Genomic DNA, 20,891 nt, shown 5'->3' on the forward strand with positions numbered 1-20,891 from the left:
CAGAGGGGAGGCACTTTACAGGAATCATGTCACACTTGCTATAAAATAGCTTCAAAAAAGGCACAGAACTGCCCCATATATGATGTATAACTAGGAAGGTGTGAAATACTCAAGAGGGACAATTTTATCTTTCACACAAACACAAACCAGAAATGCAGACAAACTCTAACACTTATTTGCAGTTAATACTGACTGCTTCACCCATTCGACCTAACGAAGGCCATATGGGATCAGACTACAAGCAGAGCCAACTTAACATGCTTTCTGGCAATCGCCAGGAATAGATACTCATGAATAGAACATTAAAACACAAAAATAGTATTCACAAGCAGCGAGAAGTATTCCCTGCTATACATCCCCATTGTCAAGTAGCCTCCTACTATTTCTCAAAGTGAGGCTGTATTTGTACCATTACCTTTAACAGCCCTTGAAAAACCCTTCTTTTGTGAATTACCCTATTTTCTGCATCCACTTATTACAAGGTGTTCTGGACAGCAAAAGTATCACATCCCAGGATCTAATCAAGCATAGTGTGACAAAGCACACACCGTACTTTGAACCTGTGGTCTGGCTAAGAACTGGGGTACAGGAAATGAAAGTAAGCACTGAGAAGAGGTAATTTTCTGTTCACCTGAACTCGACCATTCTCCTTCCATCTTGCCAATGGCATACCTTGTCTACACTGAAGCGTTAGCATTTTAATTATACTAATGAGCAGTGTCTATCCAGACAGACACACAGTTACACAAGTAATGCCTATATCTGTGTTATTATATTTAAAGAAAGAAAACATAAAGCATCTTTCTAGCAATAGAATTAGTCTCTAAGATGCCTGAGGTTCCAAAAAGCTGAACATTGACTCATGTGCAAGCTGAGGGGCCCAATGCTTCTGTTCCACTCATCACAAGCATCAGTGCCGCTTGCATGACCAAAAATAAAACTACACATATTTTTGTCCCTGCATTTATACACAAGAGAGCATCTGCCTAAACACGAAGATGCTTCCATACAGCATAAAACTGAGAAACAGAATACAAACTATGACGAGCTTCAATAATAGTGTGACACATCTGTGTGGCTGGAATACCACAGTTATTACCATTTCATAGCTGTGACCAACTGGCAGGCTTAATGACCAATAGAAGACTCCATCATTGCAACATCTTTAAAACAGAACAATCTACATACAAAGATTTGAAAAAAAATTACGTTTTTCAGGTTACCTTGAAACATGTCAGAAAGCAACAATATTAAACAGATCTGTGAATTAAAGAGGTCATTTTTTATACAAAGCCTACAGTAGAGTGTGGTAGAAAGAAGAAAGTAAGTTTGCATTCTTTAGAACTGTTTTTTAAAGCAAATTAAGCCACATAATGATGTATGCACTTCACAGAATGCTAAACTCCTGCAAACGGAAAAACATTTAGACCATAATAAATAGAGCAAAATGCTACAGAGCAAAATAAAACAAGCAAAAGACACTTGTACATCTTCATTCACTATAATTTTGGAATAAACTACCTAATCAGAAAGCTTTCTCCATACAACTTTCAGCCACAGGCTCAACCCTCAAAACTTAATTTATTCAGATACGAAACAAACACAACTTGACTGAGAGATATCCCTACAGAAATAGGAAAGTTGCTTCTACAAATCCCTTCATGCTAACAAAAATTATTTGTGTATTTCTAAAGCACTTGAACTTTGCATCAACTAGAATAATTATGCAGGTACACTGACTCAAAGGTCAAGTATTTCAGAAACAGGAAAAAAAAGGCAGGTGAAGGTAAACTTGTCCTGGAAGCAGCAGTTCACAGCAATTACTGAAAAGGTTCATTTTAAGATATTTTGAATCAAGATTTAGACCTTCCCTGATCTCATATGAATGCCCACCTGCTGTTCTCCAACAAGCCCTTCTTTCTGGATCACAGTAAGGTAATAAACAATCTCCAGAACACCATATTTATCCTAATTATTGCCTGAAAGCTCCTCCTTCAAGTCAGAGCAAATCACACTACCTGAATTACAGCATACTACTAGTTTGAAATTAAAAGCCACTACATCTTTCAGTCAGCTTTTAAATAATAGTTTTACCTTTCCTCATGTTAAGTATCTTTATGTTTACAGAACAATTATAGAGTATTCCTCCCAGGCAACAAGATGATTTTAGAAAAGCCGACATTCTTGTTTTGGTTAACTTGAAGAGAGTAAAGTTAATCACAGAATGTCAGGGATTGGAAGGAACCTCAAAAGATCATCCAGTCCAATCCCCCTGCCAGAGCAGGAACACCCAGATGAGGTTACACAGGAAGGTGTCCAGGTGGGTTTTCAATGTCTCCACAGAAGGAGACTCCACAACCTCCCTGGGCAGCCTGTTCCAGTGTCTGTCACCCTCACTGTGAAGAAGTTTCTTCTCATATCTAAGTGAAAAATGAACAACTAAAGAAAAGAACAGATTAGAACAATGAATGACAGAAGAAAAGTTAAATATCTTGATCAGGGCATAAAAAGCTCTACTAAATTCTGTATGTGCTCTTAGGAAAGAAGCTTCCTTAACCTCTTACATTAAGAGATATTGTCAACAATAAGCAAGCAACTAAAGGAACATCAAGAAGAGGTAAAATCTGGTAGTACAGTATATAAGTTCTTACTTTAATAACTTTGTTAAGGCATTCATCAGCAACCATCCGGACATCAGATTCTGCATCCTCACTGCAGAGGAGAAAGAGTTCCATAGCAATCCCCAGCAGTTTCTGAAATTCTGGAGAATTTCTAAATAAACAAACATTAGAAAATTACAATGAGCACTATGAAAAGCAAACACCAATGCTGTTTTGGAGGGGGCTTCAGAATCCAACTGCACATTTATTATACACAGTTATACAAAAGAAGAAGACATTCAGTGGATTAAAGCACTTCATTAGGAGTTGGGAGATCATTTCCCTGCTCTTTCTTACATAATCTGGTAAGGTATTTGACCTCTGTGACTCAGTTGCTGTGTCTGAGGTAGAAGGATAATGCCTACTCTAACAGTGCTTAAACAAAATTACTCCTTAGATTTCGGGTTGGCTAAAAAAAAAAAAAAAAAAAAAAAAAGGTAAAAACTGTGCCACTTCAATTTTAAATGGAATTTGAACATTTAAAATCAGCATTTATCAGGAAGCCTCCAAATAACTAACACTCCAGACTAGCTATTCATAATAATGTGATAAATGAAAGACATTGTCTTACCTTAAGGACTGAGCAACTATGTTTTCACATATCGTCAGGCAATGATTCACTCGATCTTTCTTGGTAGCTGAGAGTTCTTTCTTTCTAAAAGAAGAACACAACAATGAGGAGTCTGAAACAAGACTTCAAAAGTGAGTAGTGACCATTTAAACAGAACAGAGTAGTGACTATTTACAGGAAAAAGATGCACCCTCTGGACATCATACAAACAGCTGTATACCAACCACCCACAGTCCCAGGACTTCATATATTAACCACTGCTGAGAGCACACTGGCATACAAGCAAAGGGAAGGATCCAAACTCAGAAAAAGAATTAACCATTTAAGAAGGAACGCCATACTAATTCCACCATCTTCACTGAGAAAATGTTTGGGAAACAAAACTGAAGAATGAAGAGGAGCAAAAAGAAAGGAAGGAAAAAGTAGAGCAGATCAAGAACGAAGCTAAAATAAAGAATATTAAAGAAATAAAAGTTTGGGGAAAATAAGCCATGAGAGCAAGTCCTGCAGACCTAAAAATATCACTTTTAAAAAGACCTTCTTCACACATAATATCACCTTAGACTTTTTATCTGTCAAGTTTTTGAAACTTAGAATTCTATAAATCAACCTTTTTGTATCTGAACTGGAAAGGATGCTGAGGCAAATCCTATCATTGCCACATTCTTCCAAATGGTTTTGTAATTATAAAAATAGCAAAGCTCTAGGCACAGTCTATGCTCACCAAGAAGAATGTCCCTACAGTAACACCTGGTAGAGTCCAGGAAAGGCCAAACTCAGTCAATTCGCAACAAATGAGTGTAAAATGAAGAGAATAAAATTCACAGAATCCAAGAACGCCTATCTCCAAACAATGCAGAGCAACATATTAAAAGCTTCCACATTGCAAAATTTGTTTAACATGCACTTCAACATGATATTAGCTCCTATTACCCTTTACAGCTGAGTCTAGAACAGAAACTTCTGCCGTGCTCCACCCCCGCAACGGAATGGAAAAAAAGAGCGAGGTTCACAACTATGACTGAAATTTTATTTCACTGTATGCAGCGTCTCCTCCTCCTAACTTTACTGACACAGAATCACTTCTAGGAAAGCAGACATTACTTTTAAATAATTAACCAGCAGCCATACTGGAGCCAAATTGCACACCCAAAGGTACCTCCCCTGGATCTGTTTCACAGCCCAGAGGTACCTGCTCCTTCACTCACATTCACAGAGAATCTTCCCTTTGGTTTTCCAAGTGAAAACTGATAATCTGTATTTTAAACATTTAATTTTCTGTCTTAGCAAGAATAGCAAAACAGTGTTTCTGAACTAAAAGTTGGAAAACAATGTGAACAGCCTTGAGATACATTAATATAGTTAACACAACATTAAGGACAAACAGCAAGTAGCCAATAAGCACATTAAGCTAAGTCAAAATATATTGTAGACAAAAATTTTGAATAATTAACCTGTATTATTTAAGAGCTTCAGCTCAAATAATAGGACAGGTTTTGAACTAAGTCACTCTTTGCAAGTACCCCCATCCTTTTTCTTCCCTCAGGTTGGAAGTGGGAGGCTGAAAAGTGTTTGCTCCCAAGATTTCAGTTTTTCTCCCAAGGATTTTGTCATCTCACTCCAGAAACGTTTTTCATTTTAAAAAAGTTTAAGGAATAGTTCCAAACAAAACTATTTTTTCCACTATAATTTGGCAGTATTTTGTTTAGGTAAGCCTCAGCATTCCTCAAAGAGGATGTCTTCTTTGGCTTGTGTTCATAAGCAACTGGCAGAATATGAGCAGCTAATTTGAATTTGATCAAGATACACAGTGTCTATCTTGAAAAAGCACCACAGAGTCTTTAACAGCACTTTCAGATCACCTCTAACAAAAGAGCAAATACTTCCTACAACATCCAGCTGATTTTGCAACTTCAGCACCATTGATGTGAACAGGGACCTAAGAAACTGAATAAATCATTTCAACTTCTATGATAATTTTACCTGGCATTGCCCCCATCTCTTAAGAGCACCATTTTCAGTACACATTCAATCCCAGAATAAAATGGGCACATCTGAACTTGCCCATAAACTCACTATTTGAGATACAAAACACATTAAAGATGTTGCCGAATGAGACTGCTTTCAGAATAAAGTTCTTTGTTATCTAAACATAATATAGCCCTGAGCAAGGCAGGCAGTAGCGTTCAATACTACTCAGACTAGTACAGATCAATGTCTTCAGTAGATTCCTGTAAACAAAGAGCTCCCTTAACACTCCATCTACCACCTCACTGAAATAAACTTTAAAAAGGAAAAAGGCCCGAATAGAGAAAATTTAATGGGAAAACTTAGAAGTAATGCACGTAGGTAACAAGTTACCATCTAAACTGAAATAAGAGAAACTAGAGGTGAAGACTATCACTTACTATATGAAGAGACAGAACAAACATTCAAGTGAGTTGGCCGAACTGAATCTTTCATCTGCCAATTGGTTATTCAGCTTTCAAAAAAATCAGGCATTGAAGGAGGGAAAGAAAAGGTGGAAGACAAACACTTATCGTACACATTTTCTGTACCTACAAAGAGAAGATACCAGAACAGTATCTGCAGCTAGAACACATTATTTTTTTTTAATTAAAAAAAAAAAAAAAAAAAAGAAGCTCTACTCAAAAGTATTATGAATTCCTCAGGCAAAGTGCTGATGAGCATACCCAGGGGAACAACAACAGCATCACTTATTTCTCAGAAGACAGCTGAAGTAGCAAGCCTCAAGTGTAAGGTCATTTCAGTCTGATGAACAACAGACGGCAAGAGATACTGGAAGTAGCAGTTATCTAACAGGAAAGCTTCACCTCACAGGCAGAGTTTAACTTTCTGCACAGACAATCTCTAGCCAAGGAGATTAATAAACAATACAAGGAAACCAGCAATCCCAGATAATTTTGCACTCCAAGTCCTGATGAGCTGGCTACAAAGAGATGCAGCTCGCTGATGCTAATTCTTAGTCGGCCTTGGAATTAAGGATGAAAAAGAGTAGAGAAGCTCTAAAGCTAAACCAGAAGAAAAAGAAAAAGGGCCAAGCCAAATGGCTTGATGTTAATCTTAAGAAAAGTAATGGGAAACTCAAAAAAATATTCTATTAATAACAAACACAAATACAAGTGGATCAAGATATAAAGTAATCCCAAATAAGGTGGATACTTGAAACAATGTGTAGCAACATAATGATGGATAATCACATTCTGGCTCTTGCAGCACCTTTTTCTGCAAAGGTAACCATTAGAATCAAATGTAAGGGAAAAAAATAGGGCACAGTTAAAAACAATTACAATAATTAATTACTAAAACAAGCTGACAAGAGAAAGGGTGAATTCAAAGGTGAATCCACCTTTGAATTAATCAAATCAAAGCTAACTACTTTTCCAGAAGAAACATCAGCAAGACATTCTCTCAGCTCATTAATAAGAGGTAAAAATGAATAAAAGGTAAAACATGGGATGTTGTGTGACAGTCCATCTGTCTTTTCGTTTCACTAAGTAAACTCTGAATTTTTACATCATACTAATCAAATTTTAAGTCAGTGGGAGCTTTGTAATCCAAACTAAAACACCTGACTCCAACCAAAATTTAAGGGTTGAAAAAAGCTAAGAATAGATATGGAAGAAAATAAAGTGCCCCACCAGAAGTATATAGAAGCAATATGACAATAAAGAGCTAAAGCTAAGTTTTCATAGAAGTAAAAAACCAGCAAGAGATAAGAGAAGAGGCAAGAAGCTGATGTCTGACTGTAATGCATAATAAAAGCATAACACATGAATATTGCTGCTTAAAATCTCTCAAAACAGAAAAAGCTCTAACCTTCTTGGTAAAAGCTTTAATTCAATTAATATTTTCATTTTAAAAAGTACAGCCAGGATATCAGTTTTATGAAGAGTTCAGAAGCCATTGTCTTAGAATAAAGTGAAGAAAGACTTGAATACAGGTTGTGCAACCAATTAAGTCTTCTCTACCCCAAACTCTGTGACCTTAAAACGTGTCTTAGAAGCACAGAGACAGTCCTTAGTAGGAGTCACTAACTAACTAGATGTAGAATGCTCAGTTTTTACCAAAAATACTTAAAAGAATACTTTTGCCTACTCCAACAGCAAATATAATTTTTTAATTATTATTTTTAATCATGTAGAGGTAACACTGTGTTGTAAATTAAGGTAGCTTATTTTGAAAGAAAGAAAAAAAAAGGCAGAGGTAGGTAACTAGTTTTACTGTAGCAAAAAAGTCCAACAAAAAATGTCTAAGACCACCTGTAATAATGAGATTACTCTATAAATTGAGGAACTACAGCTTTTCACTCGTCTAATTTAGGCAATAGGACAACTTTGATCTCATGGACAATGTCAAATAGATATCTAACAAAACAATTAAAGAACAAACCACTAGCATTTATGTTGTGACATTCACTAGCTGACTTATTCTTTATTGACAGGTAAACTTGCATCCTTTTACAACAATAAACAGATAGAATGCTAGGAAGTTACCACACAGAAATACAAAATATTTAAGTGCTGTTTATACAGAACCAACCTCTCCACAAATGCAAAGAGTCAATTTTCCTTTCCAGTCCATTATAAACAAACACAAAAATGCAGACAGTATTGTGAATTACATTCAAGATGTCACGTGGTATTGCAGTAAAAGTTTGGGAAACTTCATCAAGGACTGCCACAATATCCTTTCAAAGGCTTTTATGAGGCTCAGTGCTGTTACTGAATTTGTATAGCTCCTGGGGGCATGCAAAACCACCAGCTTTCTGAAAACATACAGCCTATTTTTAAACACAAAGCAAAGTCAACAAGGACAAACACAACCCTAATTTTTAAGTGTTTTGAGTAGAGTACACCTAAATTCAGACCCCAAACCAAGCACAACATCCCTCAGCAAGCATCACAAATCATTTTTAGGACTTTCACTTGAAATACCATGATCCATCTCATCAGTAACTTTCTAGACAGGTTCTCCAACTGCATATAGGAAAGACCAGAAATAGGTGGCCATCCATGTTGCACAAAACACTAATACAAAAAATGCACATAACAGAGCAATTAGACCCTGCAGACCAGTAAGGCATCTAAAAACAATTAGTTCATGAAGAAGATGAGTGTTTTCACCTACTATGCCCCAAAGTGTGAAAATACATTGAGATCGTTCGAGACAGCACTCTTCAAACGGCATCAATCATGATAATTTAGTTGGCATCCATATCAGAATGTACTGTGGGAGCAGGTGGCCAAGAGCCCAGCTCCACTGCTCAGCATCCTCTGCCAAAACACAATGAAACTGCCAATTTAGAAGTTACCTGCTCCTCAACCCTTCTGCTTCTCCTGTCTCCCTAGTAGCTGAAGAAAAAGCAATAGCGTGACTCACGTATTTATCCTGTAAAAATCTTAAGTGCCTTTTCACCTGCTCAATAAATGTTATTTTTAGAGGATGCAAGTGTACGGGGCAGCACAGTGTCATGGAACAGTTCCTTGCCCTTGTCCTCCAGGAATGCCTCCCAATGAGAGACCTGAGTGTCACATGAACATAACACATTTGTCCCTATTGTTTAAGGGTATCAGGAATATTTAAACTAATACATCAATAAGCCATAGCATAGAACTTTAAATGAAGCTTGTCATAAACAGACAACTACATCAACTGCCCTCAGATGTGTCAGAGCCCAGACTTTATAAGGCCTAGTGCTTTAAGTTATGCTTGGGGGCTTTTGCCTTTTTTCCCAGCACTACGTTAGCTGAAAATAAGGTTTTTCCTTCCTAAAACCAGCCTGTGAAACCAATACAGAATTCTCATGTCTCTCGTTCATTACACATAACACTTTATTTTCAAAGGTACTTGCCCAGAAAGTTACTCCTAGCTTAAACAGAAACAGAGAGCAGGCAGCACTCCCAGACATATCCCCAGAACAGCCTCCCGCCAAGGACAGGGTAGCACCCCAGGACCTGCCCCTCCAGGGACCGTCAGTCACCTCTCAGGCTGTCTGCAGTGCCCGGCAGCAGCAGCTCATAGAATCATTTTGGCTGGAAGAGACCCTCAGGATCACTGAGGCCAACCACAACCTAACCTTACCTGGCACTAAACCATGTCCCTAAGAACATTATCTAAACGTCTTTTAAACACCTCCAGGGATGGTGACTCCACCGCTGCGCTGGGCAGCCTGTTCCAGTGCCTGACAACCCTTTCCAGAAATAATTTTTTCCTAATATCCAATCTAAACCTCCCCTGGTGCAACTTGAGGCCATTTCCTCTTGTCCTGTCACTTGCTACTTGGGAGAAGAGACCAACACCCCCCATGCTACAACCTCCTTTCAGGTAGTCATAGAAAGTGATAAGGTCTCCCCTCAGCCTCCTTTTCTCCAGGCTGAACAGCCCCAGTTCCCTCAGCTGCTCCTCATCACACTTGTGCTCCAGGTCCTTCACCAGCTTCGTCGCTTTCTCTGCACTCTCTCTAGTATTTCAATGTCCTTCTTATCATGAGGAACCCAAAACTGAGCACAGGATTCAAGTTTCGGGAGCCCTCCCCGCCCCCGGCTCACTCACGGTCTCTGCAGCGGCTCTTCGGGGACGGCAGCCGGTCCCTGCTGCTGCTGGAAGGAGCGCAGCGACTCGAAGGCCTTCATCAGCTTCTCCAGGGTGGCCATGGCCGCTCCGCCGGCACCGACCCGCCGCTCCGACCCGCCCTCTCACAGGCACCCGGTGGCGCCCGCCTTCCCTCTCACGGGCCCAGCTCTCCTCCTCCTGGTCCTGCCGGCGTCGCTCTCTCCCGCTCTGCGGGAGCGCTCCCGCCAGCCGCGCCGACCCCGCCGGCAGCCGAGGCCGCGCCGCCCGTCACGGCCGCGATGAATGAGGGAGACGCCGCAGGGGGCCGCGAGCGCCCACCAGCTGCCCCGCCGCCATCTTCAATCCCATCATTCCCCGCGCCTCGGCCCCGCCCCCTTCCCCGACCGCCCCGCCCACCCCAGAGCAAAGTCCCAGCCCTGGGCTCAGCCTCGCTGGGCGCGCATGCGTAGAGCGCACCTCCCCCCACCGGTGTCACGCGCGCCCTCATGTACGTACACACACGGGCACGCGGGTAGGTAAGAGGCGGGACAGCAAAGAGAGCGACAAACGGCTTGTCCAATCAGACTGCGGGCTCCACCCCTTCCCGAATGCAAGCGTTAGCGCATTACGAGGAGCAAGGTCCCTCCCGCTGCCACCGAGCGGGGAGGGGGCGCTGGGTCCTAGAGCCCGCCGGGCTGCTGCGCCGCGGCGCCCCCTGCTGGGGAGGAGGCGGCCGCGGCAGTTTGCCTGGGCACGGAGAGCGGCGTGGCCCTAAAAGCAGCTCTGGGAGGGGAAGCCCCGCTCACCCCTTCGGCTCCGTACCTGGCAGGGGCTCTGCCAGCGCTCCCCTTTCCCCGGGAACAGGTCCTGCTGCCCCTCCAGCCCACCGACCCTCAGCGTGCCGGGCATAAAAGCCTGAACCTGCCCAAGTGGGACCCAAAATCTCCTGTGACCCATGAAGACGCCCAACAGAGCACAAGCACCCAACATATACCCGTACATCAAATGCACACAACAGGTACCCCTGCAACTCCCCCACATATTTCCAGCCAGCCCACTCAGCACTCAGGTGCTTGCCAAAGGCACTACTGGCATTTCAGGTTTATTTTAGGCTGCACAGAGAAAAGAGGAAACACTTACAGGAACAGGACACTTAAAACCTGGCAAGGTACCCACCAGCCTTTCAGCGCTCCTCTCGCCATTCTAGACTTCCTTTGGCAGAGGATACATTTTGCACTCTTAAAGCACAAATTAAACATACAGTCTACAAGAAACAGTATTTAAATAATTGATTCTATTACTAAGCACTTACTTAAAAAAAAACAACCAAACTCCAAACCATTATTGTGAACTTTCCAATCACAACCACTGATATTAAGATATCCAGTTGCTGATGCACATTTTAAATGACAGCTGATAAGGAATGTCAGTTCAGCATAGATCTCAGACACATGAAATGGAAATGAAGAAGAGCTCTTGGAACTTTTAAGAAAAGAAATTCCCCGTAATGACTTAATACACACCATGGTTATTGCTAGCAGAGCCAGACAAAAGCAGCAAAGCTCATGTCTTTGGATATGCAGGCCAACAGGAGTCACAACAGAATTGCCATACTGATCGCATTCGTATTCAGTAAAACACTGCTCTGCCAGTTAACTTTGTTAGCATGTTAATAAAATATTATGAACCATGTGAAACATTCCTCCGAAAGTAAACCAATCTACAGTACTGAAAACAATTCCGCTTATAGCAAAACTCCTATTTTTTCATAAATGTGTAACAAAGCGTGAGCTTTTCAGGTAAAGATATTTTTTGTGATTATTTTATGATAAAGCCTGCAGAGTTTTCTCTGGAACATATGGAGGATTATGAATTTTTTATTTAGCAAATGATACACAAAAAAAGATGACAGCACAGCTGGAGTGCTTCACACACTATGTGATAATTGCATGTGCCACACCACACTTGGAAATCAATTTAAGCACACTAAAAAGAGCAGAAGCTCTTCTCAAAACAAGCCACCGACCAAGCCAGTCTTTGCAAACCTGTTCTGAGGCTCTAGATGAGCTCATGTGCCAGTCCCCCGAGGGCTGCTGACTCACAGGCAGGAATGCCCGGGCACCGCCTGCCCACAGCCAGCTCCTCTGCCTTCTCCTCCTCTTTCCAATTGTATTGGCAGCACCAGCCCTCTGGCTCATTAACAAAGAGCTGGAAGAGAACTCGGGGGTATCAGGTTTTTCTTTGGCAAGTACCTTATCAGTAGGTTCTCCCAAGTCAAATTTCCTGGTCCGTGGTTTTGCATGCATCCTGTCACTGATCCTGTTCAAATAGCAGCCCCGCAAACAGCTGCACTGGAAAAAACAAAGCGATGTCAAACCGGCAAGAACAAGCAGGTAAGCCTACAGAACAGGCATTTTTGTAAAGCCATCGTTACCACAGAGAAAAATAAAGTCACAATCACAATGGAGTAACAGCAAATACCTAATAGGTTATACGTAATTTAGGGGATGACAATGAATTAATCTCAACCTCCAGAAGAAAAGAAACACGCATAACAGGAATATTTTTGTTCTGTTCCAAAGTCACACTTCAGCCAGCATTTCTGCATTTCCACGAAAAATTCAGCAGGTAACGGTACTACTCAAATAATCCAATAGACTTCATGAGACTGCTGGACCAGCCAGTTCAACATACACACAGATGATGTGCAATATGCCACAGCACGGTTATATCATTGCTGAAGTAACTTAATTTGAAGCTGTTTTGTATAGTGATCAAATGCTTAGTCCTTTGAATCATGTCATAAAATTACAATGAAAGCTTTTGCATAAATAGGGCAAAATGTGGATAAAATAAGCAGCCTACTGTTGAAAAGTGTTTGTTTGTTTTTGTTGTTTTGTTTTGGTTTTAAAATCAAACACCCCCACACAAATCTAATTAATATCAAGGCATAAATTCTCTCAAGGAGAGTGAAGTCTGGTTAGTTGCCTTGGGCAATAATATAACATTTAATACACACAATAAGGCTGATGAGAAGTAGAGCTACAGCTACTACTGACTGATCTTGCATTCACATTCATAGTGTTATCACAGTAAATGTGTTAATGGAAAACAGCCTATCCCGATAACTCTGTCTTTTCACACAGGAATTTAAGTAGAAATCAAGATTGAGACCATGAGATAACGCATGAGGGCACTTTTTCTTGTAACTGACAATTTTACATTGATATAGAACTTACAGAATGTAATATACATTTTCTGCTTCAACAAATTGTGATTTTTTTTTTTTTAATTACAATTTTTCTTTTATCTATCCCAACTACCATGATAGACATGGTAAATAAATCACATTAGACAGTAATACATGTGGTTGAGATACGCGGCAGTGTTTTGCTTTTATTTCAGGAACAACAATGCTAGAACACCAGGGAAACAGCTCGTACAAGAACAGTTGAGTGGTTTGGAGATACCAGAACTAACACATGACATTTAAGAGTCAGCTGCACTATACTTGGGAAGAATTCTGCTGGTTTGGACACACGTGGAACATGAGTAAAGTTACCTACATCTCATGTGCAAAACTTCAGTTACAGCATAAGAAGAATTATGAAAAAGAAAAAAAAAGAATTGTACATTCAGCAGAAGAAACATCATCATCATCACCAAAATAAAGCCAGGCAGGTAAAAATCAGAGTAAACATGAATTTAGATTAAAGATGCTTTCCATTATTTTTAAATTTTTAATTCAATTCTTTGAGTACTTCCTAAAGAAAAGTATTTTTTGAAAATCTGTACTAAAGTGAAAGTGACGATTCCAATGTTAAATATAGTGTAATACTAAATTGTAAACCGAAGCAAAATAATATTAATTCTATTGACTTATTTTAGTAACTTGTAAACAAGTATTCTCCATTTGTACAAATGGCAATGAGAAATTTCTTACCTCACTATTGTTTGAAATATAATTGAAGTGCATTCTAAAATGGATTTTTAGTTGGTTTTAATAGCTTCTATAATTGATTTCTCAAATTAGATGATTTTATTCTGAGCTGGAGATAACTATCTTCCATAATCAGAAACCTTCATATCTATTGTTTTAAGAATGATTTGGGAAAAAACCCCACAAACATACAACATCTTCTATTAAAGGCCAAGATTTGTCAATAGTGCTCTCTTTGTTATGGAAATGCCACTTTTTTTTTCTATTTATTGTTACACAGTAATTATTTTTAAGCCCTCATGAGACCATTTTTTGGTTGTTATAATCCAGAAATGTAACACTGTCTGTATTACGAACACTACACCTCCCGGAAAAAGAAAAAGTTGGCATTTTTTTTTACTAGAAAGAGAACAACCCTGAGGCATGAAGATCCTGTTCTGTTGGTCACAACATTCAAAAGCATTAGGTAAACCAATAAGATACTGGTACATTGTTTCACAGTTTCTGAATTTTGAGCTAAATATATAGATTCATGAGGTATGCACAAGAAATTACGACTTACATACAAAAATGCTTGGAAACACAAGCCACAGAAAAGGAGGGTTGATTTCATGCAAGGAACTCAAGAGAATTCCATAGATCTTTCCATATCTTGCACCAGTAGAACAAAGCAGCTGGGCTGTTGGATTGTCTCACTGTTATTAAAGCCTTCTAACACGTGGATCTACAATCTGAATTCATGGAAGTATAATGAAGTTGTACTGAATGAGAAGAATTTACCTTGGCTCTTCAAATAAAACCAAACAGGCAAAAAAACCCAACCCCACAGCTAAACAGAAATCAAAGGCTACATAATCAGTAAACACAACCTGCTGCCTTCCCCCTTCTTTGTCTCAGCTGTGTTCTATAAAAATCAAGAGCAAAGTTCATATCACACCACGGTATTTTGCTTTCAGGTGCTTCCCTCTCCTTCCCTTTCCCCTGCTTTCAAAATGCATCTCCAAGCGACTAACACTCCAGTAAAGACATTTAACCAACATTAGTCACCTCAGATGAAACAGCCCAACATCTTCAGCTCCAAGTACCATCATAAGGAGAGTTATGCTGAACCTTCCAGTTTCTTGCCTTTTCTAATTAATTCAGGGATTCACATTAGATAATATCTAGTTGTTATTATGTGGTTATATGTCTAGCCAGAAGGGACAAATATATAGCAGAAAAATGCCATAGTGAGCTTACTGGGGAAAACCAACCAACCAACCAACCAAAAACCCAAACCAACTCCCCATAACCAACAGAATTTAGGTCCTAATTGTGCAAACATGCAGTTACTCAAAACCAATTCAACAGTATTATTCAGAACATGAAAAAAAAAAAAAAGTGACATGAAACTAAATAAAGTTTTATAAAAAACAAATCCTCTGCTTTTTTTTTTTTTTTTGCATGGCTGGAGTTCCTTGTCCAAGTAAGTGGACATATAAATAACCATTTCTTAGGAACAACTTTCCTTTTCTCTTCATCTAGCCTTTTTTCTTCACAGATCCCTGGAGAACAGGTGATAAATCTCAGCACTCCAAAATAAGAGTTGACTCTTTTTCTAATTAAGATCCCTTCCCCTCCAATATGGGAAGAAAAATTGAAATACATAATAAATAGACTTTTAAATTTTTATTTGTTAAAGCAAATTCCTGTATTTTCTTCATAAAAATTGCTCAGCTTGTGTCCATGGTATTCTTGCCCAAATTTAAAGTTACTCTAAGCAGGTATTAAAAGCAGAATGTCACCCCATATGCCTGGTGTTAATACAGTCACCTTTGCCTCAGAACAGCAAACATAAGATTTAAAAAAAAATAAATATCTTAATCAGAGAAACATTATGACTTCTCTTACCAGGCAGGCACTTAGATAATAAAACACTTTTGTTACCTCCCTATTTCTCCATTCCTATATTTCTGAAGTCCTGTTATTGTGGTACATAACAAGAGGGACATGTCAGACCATGCCAGCTCATTGTCTCACACATCGCAGCTCCAGCCAACACCCTCACTTGAGACATTTCTCTGTCAGGTCTCCCATCCCTTCACTGTTGCATCAGACTGTCTTCCAGTAATTCATTCAAACTCTACCAATTTCTCCCTCGGTACCTTCTACAGCTGTCAGTTTGCTGTCCTCTGTGCTGTTTCAGATGTCGGGCAAAATGCACAGAAAACACAGGAAAAACCTCTAATTCCTCATTTCTGTGGCACAGTAGCCAAGAGGGACAATTTCAGATCGACACCAGCACAGCCCCAGTAGGATTCTGTGACACACTGTTTTTCCAGTTTTTTTCAAATTCTAAACCATTAAAACGCTTCTTACTAGAGACAAAATACTGTGAATTAAAATCTGACAACAGTCTTGAGTATCAAACGTATTTTGTGAGTTTCTCGGAAGCAGCCTAAGTTTTATTTCCAGTGTGTCTGCAGATCACAAGCAGAAATCTATTTGAGGTAGAGGGATATTCAGTTGCTCTGTGTGTATAACAATGTGTGGTCTGGTTGGTGCCATAGAGATCTAAGAGGGGAAAAAAAAGCATGCTCAGTGGACACTAATCTTCAGACAGAGAAGAGAACATGTAATAAAAGTCAAGTCTCCAAGAGCATTCCATTATATTCCAAGTCCCTAACTCAAATTTTGAAAGCAGAAGAGGCTTTTAAGGAAATGTGTCCCCTAAATTCATTCTCATACACAGATGGTTAGTTTTATCGGAAACTTTACAAAATAAAGTCTGGCATACTCTGAGTCCAGAAGAACCAAAGTTTGACAAGCTTTCAAGCAGCTGGAAACAGGTTTACTAATGAACATCAGGTAATCATAACTAAAACTTCAATAGCAGCCCCACAGCTGCATCAAGCAATCATTAAAGGCAGGTTTTAATATTTAAGCTTTTCAAGGTTACAAGGAAAGATTATTTACATAATTAAATTTGATACTTAATACTACCTTGTCCTTCTCTCAGTGGCAGTGATCGCTGTAAACCCTACAACACTGCGTACTACAACATGATAAGCAGACAGGAGGTTAGTAAGAGGAGCCCATGCTTTGTTTTGTAACCCATTATAAAACTATAACACCCTACATGGAGTTGTAAACAATTTCATTTACATAAGAAAATAAAATGGTGTCCCCACAGGTAAAAAGAAATCCTTTTAGTAAAGACAACCAAGTACTCAAAATATAGTTATGAATTTTTGGCATAGCTCCACTTGCATGATCGCGCCAAGAAACCGTCTCAAGAGCATGTGTTAGATGGGTAGAAAGGAGAAGAATATGTAATACAGTTTGTTACAGGATTAAGCTAAATGTTCAGAATTCTCTATATATAGGAATACAGAAAGACATTCTACAGAGCCAGACAGTAAAGAGCAATTCACGATAGCTGGCCACAGTGCACTGAATTCCTTTCTCTCCTTCGCAGTTGCTTGAGAGATACATTAGGTAATAGCACTGCCACACTGCTGGATAATTCCAGAATTATGAAATTTATCAGTATAGCAATTTTACTGTAAAGGAAACTGGCTAATAAAGATTCTAATGAACAGGAAAAGTTTTACCAGGAGCAGACAAAGCCAAGTTACATTGATGCCATAGATATTATCTCTGTGCTTTAAAATCCTTTTAGTATGTCTAGATTCATTTCACTGTGGAAAAAAAAATCAAGATAAATCAAATACATACAGAAACACACTCACTCAAATGGCACTCATTGCTTTTTGTACAATTAAGCTTTAGTGAAAATATACATCTTAAAACAAATGAAGTACAAATGTACAAAAATCCTTGAACTCAGATAAAAAATATATATAATACACTTTGCTACAGAGATATAAAACATTTAAAGTTTTCTCATCCTTTCTGATGAGAGTAAAATGATTTAAAGTCTGGAGGACTCCGGCTCATCATCACTGCAATCAGATTTAAAGCAGACCTGCAAGAGAAGATAAAGAGACAATCAGCTGCAGAACGGACATTGTTGTTGGTGTGTGTGTTTTACGGGGCACAGAAAGGCTGGGAGAGAATGGGGTGGCTCTTTTTCCAGCACATTTTACTCCATACGAAGTAAATGCTTTGGGAAAAATCAAAGGAAACTACAAGCCAAATCCAAGTCTCAAGTCATTAATGTTTCATTTAACCTTAAGATCTTTCCTTCTTTTAACTTCACAGGACAATTAACTGCAGTCTTATTACTTCAAAACCAACTGAAGTCGCTCAAGCTGTATTACTTTTTTTTAGGACTCTTTCTCAATACATAGAACCATATCTTGGGACAGTATGAGCTCTGCTGATTCAGCTTGAAAAGACTACAGTAAGACAAAAGCTTTAACTTTAGCTATGTGAGATTATTAGTACATTTAACCATTCCATTACTGTAAGTGGGGGAAAAGTGAATTTGAAAAGGTGAACTAAAAATGTCAGTACTATTATACATTCCATTAGCAATGTACCATTTTAGAGAAGTGAATTACCAGCTGATGACAAAAAAATACCTTCATGCAATTTTAATACATGGCCCTGTTGTGGCTGCTTAATGACATGCTCTTAGCAATTTTAAAATTCCATTTCTGCTTGAAAGTAAAAGGAAGTTCTACTGAAGTGTTCTCTACCGGAATATAGTCACGCTTCTCAAGATACTTTCACTCTAAGTGCAGGCATACTGAGCAAGCAGAATTGCATACAAATCTTCAACTGAAAACCTTTACAAATAGCCTGTTTCTCATGACTTAGAAACAAGGACAACACACCATGTGTCTTTCAGGTGGTAAGTACTCAATTCATGTGCCTCCAAATGTTTACTAAAATGTAGAAGTCGTGTGGCTAAGAAAAACCTCTGCATTATCAGAAACTATGTAAACATACTTCAGTCACTTAGGGGCTATTTTTACTTAGTTGCTTAATACACTAGAATTGTGAGCCCAGCTTTCTAAAGGAGCAAGTCCTAGGAGCTGCATTGGTCCACCACACTTACTTCTGAGTTCATTAGTCAATTTTGTTTGAGTTTTTACAGAGGGGGCCTCAATTATCTCTGAATTCATCTCCCTGGATTTAGAGCAGATCTGTCCCCAGCCCACACTGCCTTTTCCCCAGGTAACAGCTAGCAGACACTAGAGGAAGACAGAATGATGTGGGAGTAAAAACTACAGGAGTTACAGGGATTGCCACAGCTTCTGAAATGCAGTCCAGGGGCAAAAGCCATACTAAACCAGATTCCATTAGTTTCAGTGTTCAACAACCAACTTGTTTTTCCTATCACAAAATAATATAAAAAAATATAGATGTTCCAGTCTAAATGGTGATTTTCTTATGAAAGAAAATAAATACCCTTACCTCTCCACTAAAAAGTCTGTGAAAGAAGCCCCTCTTTGGTTTAGGAGACCTCTCTCTGTCTGGTGACACAGTACCATCGGTTTCATATGCATTGATATCTTCAAAGCATCCCGTTTCAATCATCTTGGAAACATGAAATATAAATGAAATATCCATACAAGGCTCTCAAACAAGTTCCATGTATTATCTGTTTACTCTGGCTGGGTACTCCCAACAACTTACAAATCAATCAGCCAAACTACACCACTCACATAGCTCCACAAAGGAAGGCACAAAGTCTCCACTAACTCTCCTCGTGCAGGCAGTGAACTACAGAATAGCAAGGGGAGCTCTACTATGTAGATGCTCCCCCTTGCTTTCCTAAGGTATTTCTTCTGCCCATGATGCAATAAGCAGGTTTTGGAAACAGAAATTAATTTTCCTTTTATCTATTCTGCTCATTTCAAAGTAGTCTACCCTACCAAATATAAAATCTTTATACCCCAGACTGAACTTTATTAATAAACATGACACTGAGTACAAGAAATTATTATTCTGTGCTGAATACCCGCATAGTATTGGGAGGATATTTTTACAAAAGAGACAAACCGCACTCTTGGGAAAAAAGCAGCTGATGTCTGACCACAGTAATTTAAATATCATTCTGGTGTTTTGGGCAATAGTCTTACCGAAACACAACTAACATACCATAATTAGAAATAAGGCAATGAGATAAGGAAGGTAATACTTCATGGGGAAAAAAAAAAGAAGACAGGTCTCTGGAGAGAATACTGGGTGCAGAAAGAGTAAATGCCAAAATGTATCACACAGGCACGTTGAGCAGTGGGAGAGTGGCTCATGCCCACATGTAGCTGGCAGATATCTCTGCGTACCACTGATACACATCTATCATAATGGGCATGCACCTTGGAGAGGCAGAGAGAACATGAAAAGAAATGAGGAGAACTGTGGTCTGCTTTTGTTATAAACCATGGCATCAGGTAAATTATGGGAGGAGAAAAGTAATTCTTAAGAGACTGAGAGCAAAGATTTGAGGGAAACCTCGGTAACGTGAATTAAAAGAAAATATAAGCAAAAATATAAAATGACGTCTGCACAGTTATTCCTTGAAGAGGAGGAATTACCATCGCCAGAATTCCACAACTACATTCAACTTTGGCCCTTCATGTGGGGTTAAGAGTTATTAAGCTGCAGTGCTTAATAACTGGATCGTATTCTGAAGTTCAGAATTGCAACACAGCATAGAAAATATTTATCTCTCCAACAGCCTAAGGTTCATTGCTTCTTCGAGAAGACTTGCCGTGTCAAGTGACACCTTTCAAATGTCCTTCTTAATGTAATGCAAAAAAAAAAAAAAAAAAAGGCAAAAGGGAGTGTACTTTTTTCTCTGACTCGTTCAGAAATCGTTCATCTTTTATGATTGATCTTTAATTAAAAAACAGTCATACTTGGCAAAGAAACTACACTCGTAGAATTCAAGACAATACTAATTCCAGAAAGCTATGAACATCTTATAATAGGGGGAAGGCATTCATAACAAGAACTATGATTTTAAATAATTGTTACTGAGTGCTCTTCCTGAAATAAGGAAGATTTGAATTTCCTAAATACAGACTGAACTGCATGCAGAGGCAGCAAAATTCTAGTACTCCATAAAGAACACTAGAATATTCATTCACTAGGGAGATGAAAAATCTTTAAGAGAAAGTCTGACTCAATGTTGAACTGTTTGTTTTGAAACCTTAGAAAAAGTGAATCTGCAGTTCTGAATTACTGTGTC

At 39.1% G+C, this 20,891-nt stretch overlaps 2 protein-coding genes across 7 annotated transcripts in view; both read right to left on the reverse strand.

The window, feature by feature from the left end:
• Positions 1–10,169, reverse strand: part of HTT (huntingtin) — a 116,165-nt gene extending 105,996 nt beyond the window's left edge. For all 4 annotated transcript variants that reach the window (XM_082051409.1, XM_082051410.1, XM_082051408.1 and 1 more), the window contains exons 1-3: positions 9,808–10,169; positions 3,232–3,315; positions 2,652–2,772 (exon numbers count right to left, since the gene is read on the reverse strand). In XM_082051409.1, the coding sequence (XP_081907535.1) occupies positions 2,652–2,772; positions 3,232–3,315; positions 9,808–9,908 (306 nt within the window). In that variant the 5' untranslated portion in view covers positions 9,909–10,169. The remainder of the gene's footprint in view (positions 1–2,651; positions 2,773–3,231; positions 3,316–9,807) is intronic.
• A 2,819-nt stretch (positions 10,170–12,988) lies between these two features.
• GRK4 (G protein-coupled receptor kinase 4) overlaps positions 12,989–20,891 on the reverse strand; it is a 43,559-nt gene continuing 35,656 nt past the window's right edge. For 2 of the 3 annotated variants that reach the window (XM_082052058.1, XM_082052059.1), the window contains exons 15-16: positions 19,112–19,234; positions 12,989–17,714 (exon numbers count right to left, since the gene is read on the reverse strand). In XM_082052058.1, the coding sequence (XP_081908184.1) occupies positions 17,661–17,714; positions 19,112–19,234 (177 nt within the window). In that variant the 3' untranslated portion in view covers positions 12,989–17,660. Of the gene's footprint in view, positions 17,715–19,111; positions 19,235–20,891 lie in introns of those variants that run through there. The other variant, XR_014183987.1, reaches the window with a different exon arrangement.

This window comes from Streptopelia decaocto (genome assembly GCF_964273445.1).
Source record: "Streptopelia decaocto genome assembly, chromosome: 4".
NCBI lineage: Eukaryota > Metazoa > Chordata > Aves > Columbiformes > Columbidae > Streptopelia > Streptopelia decaocto.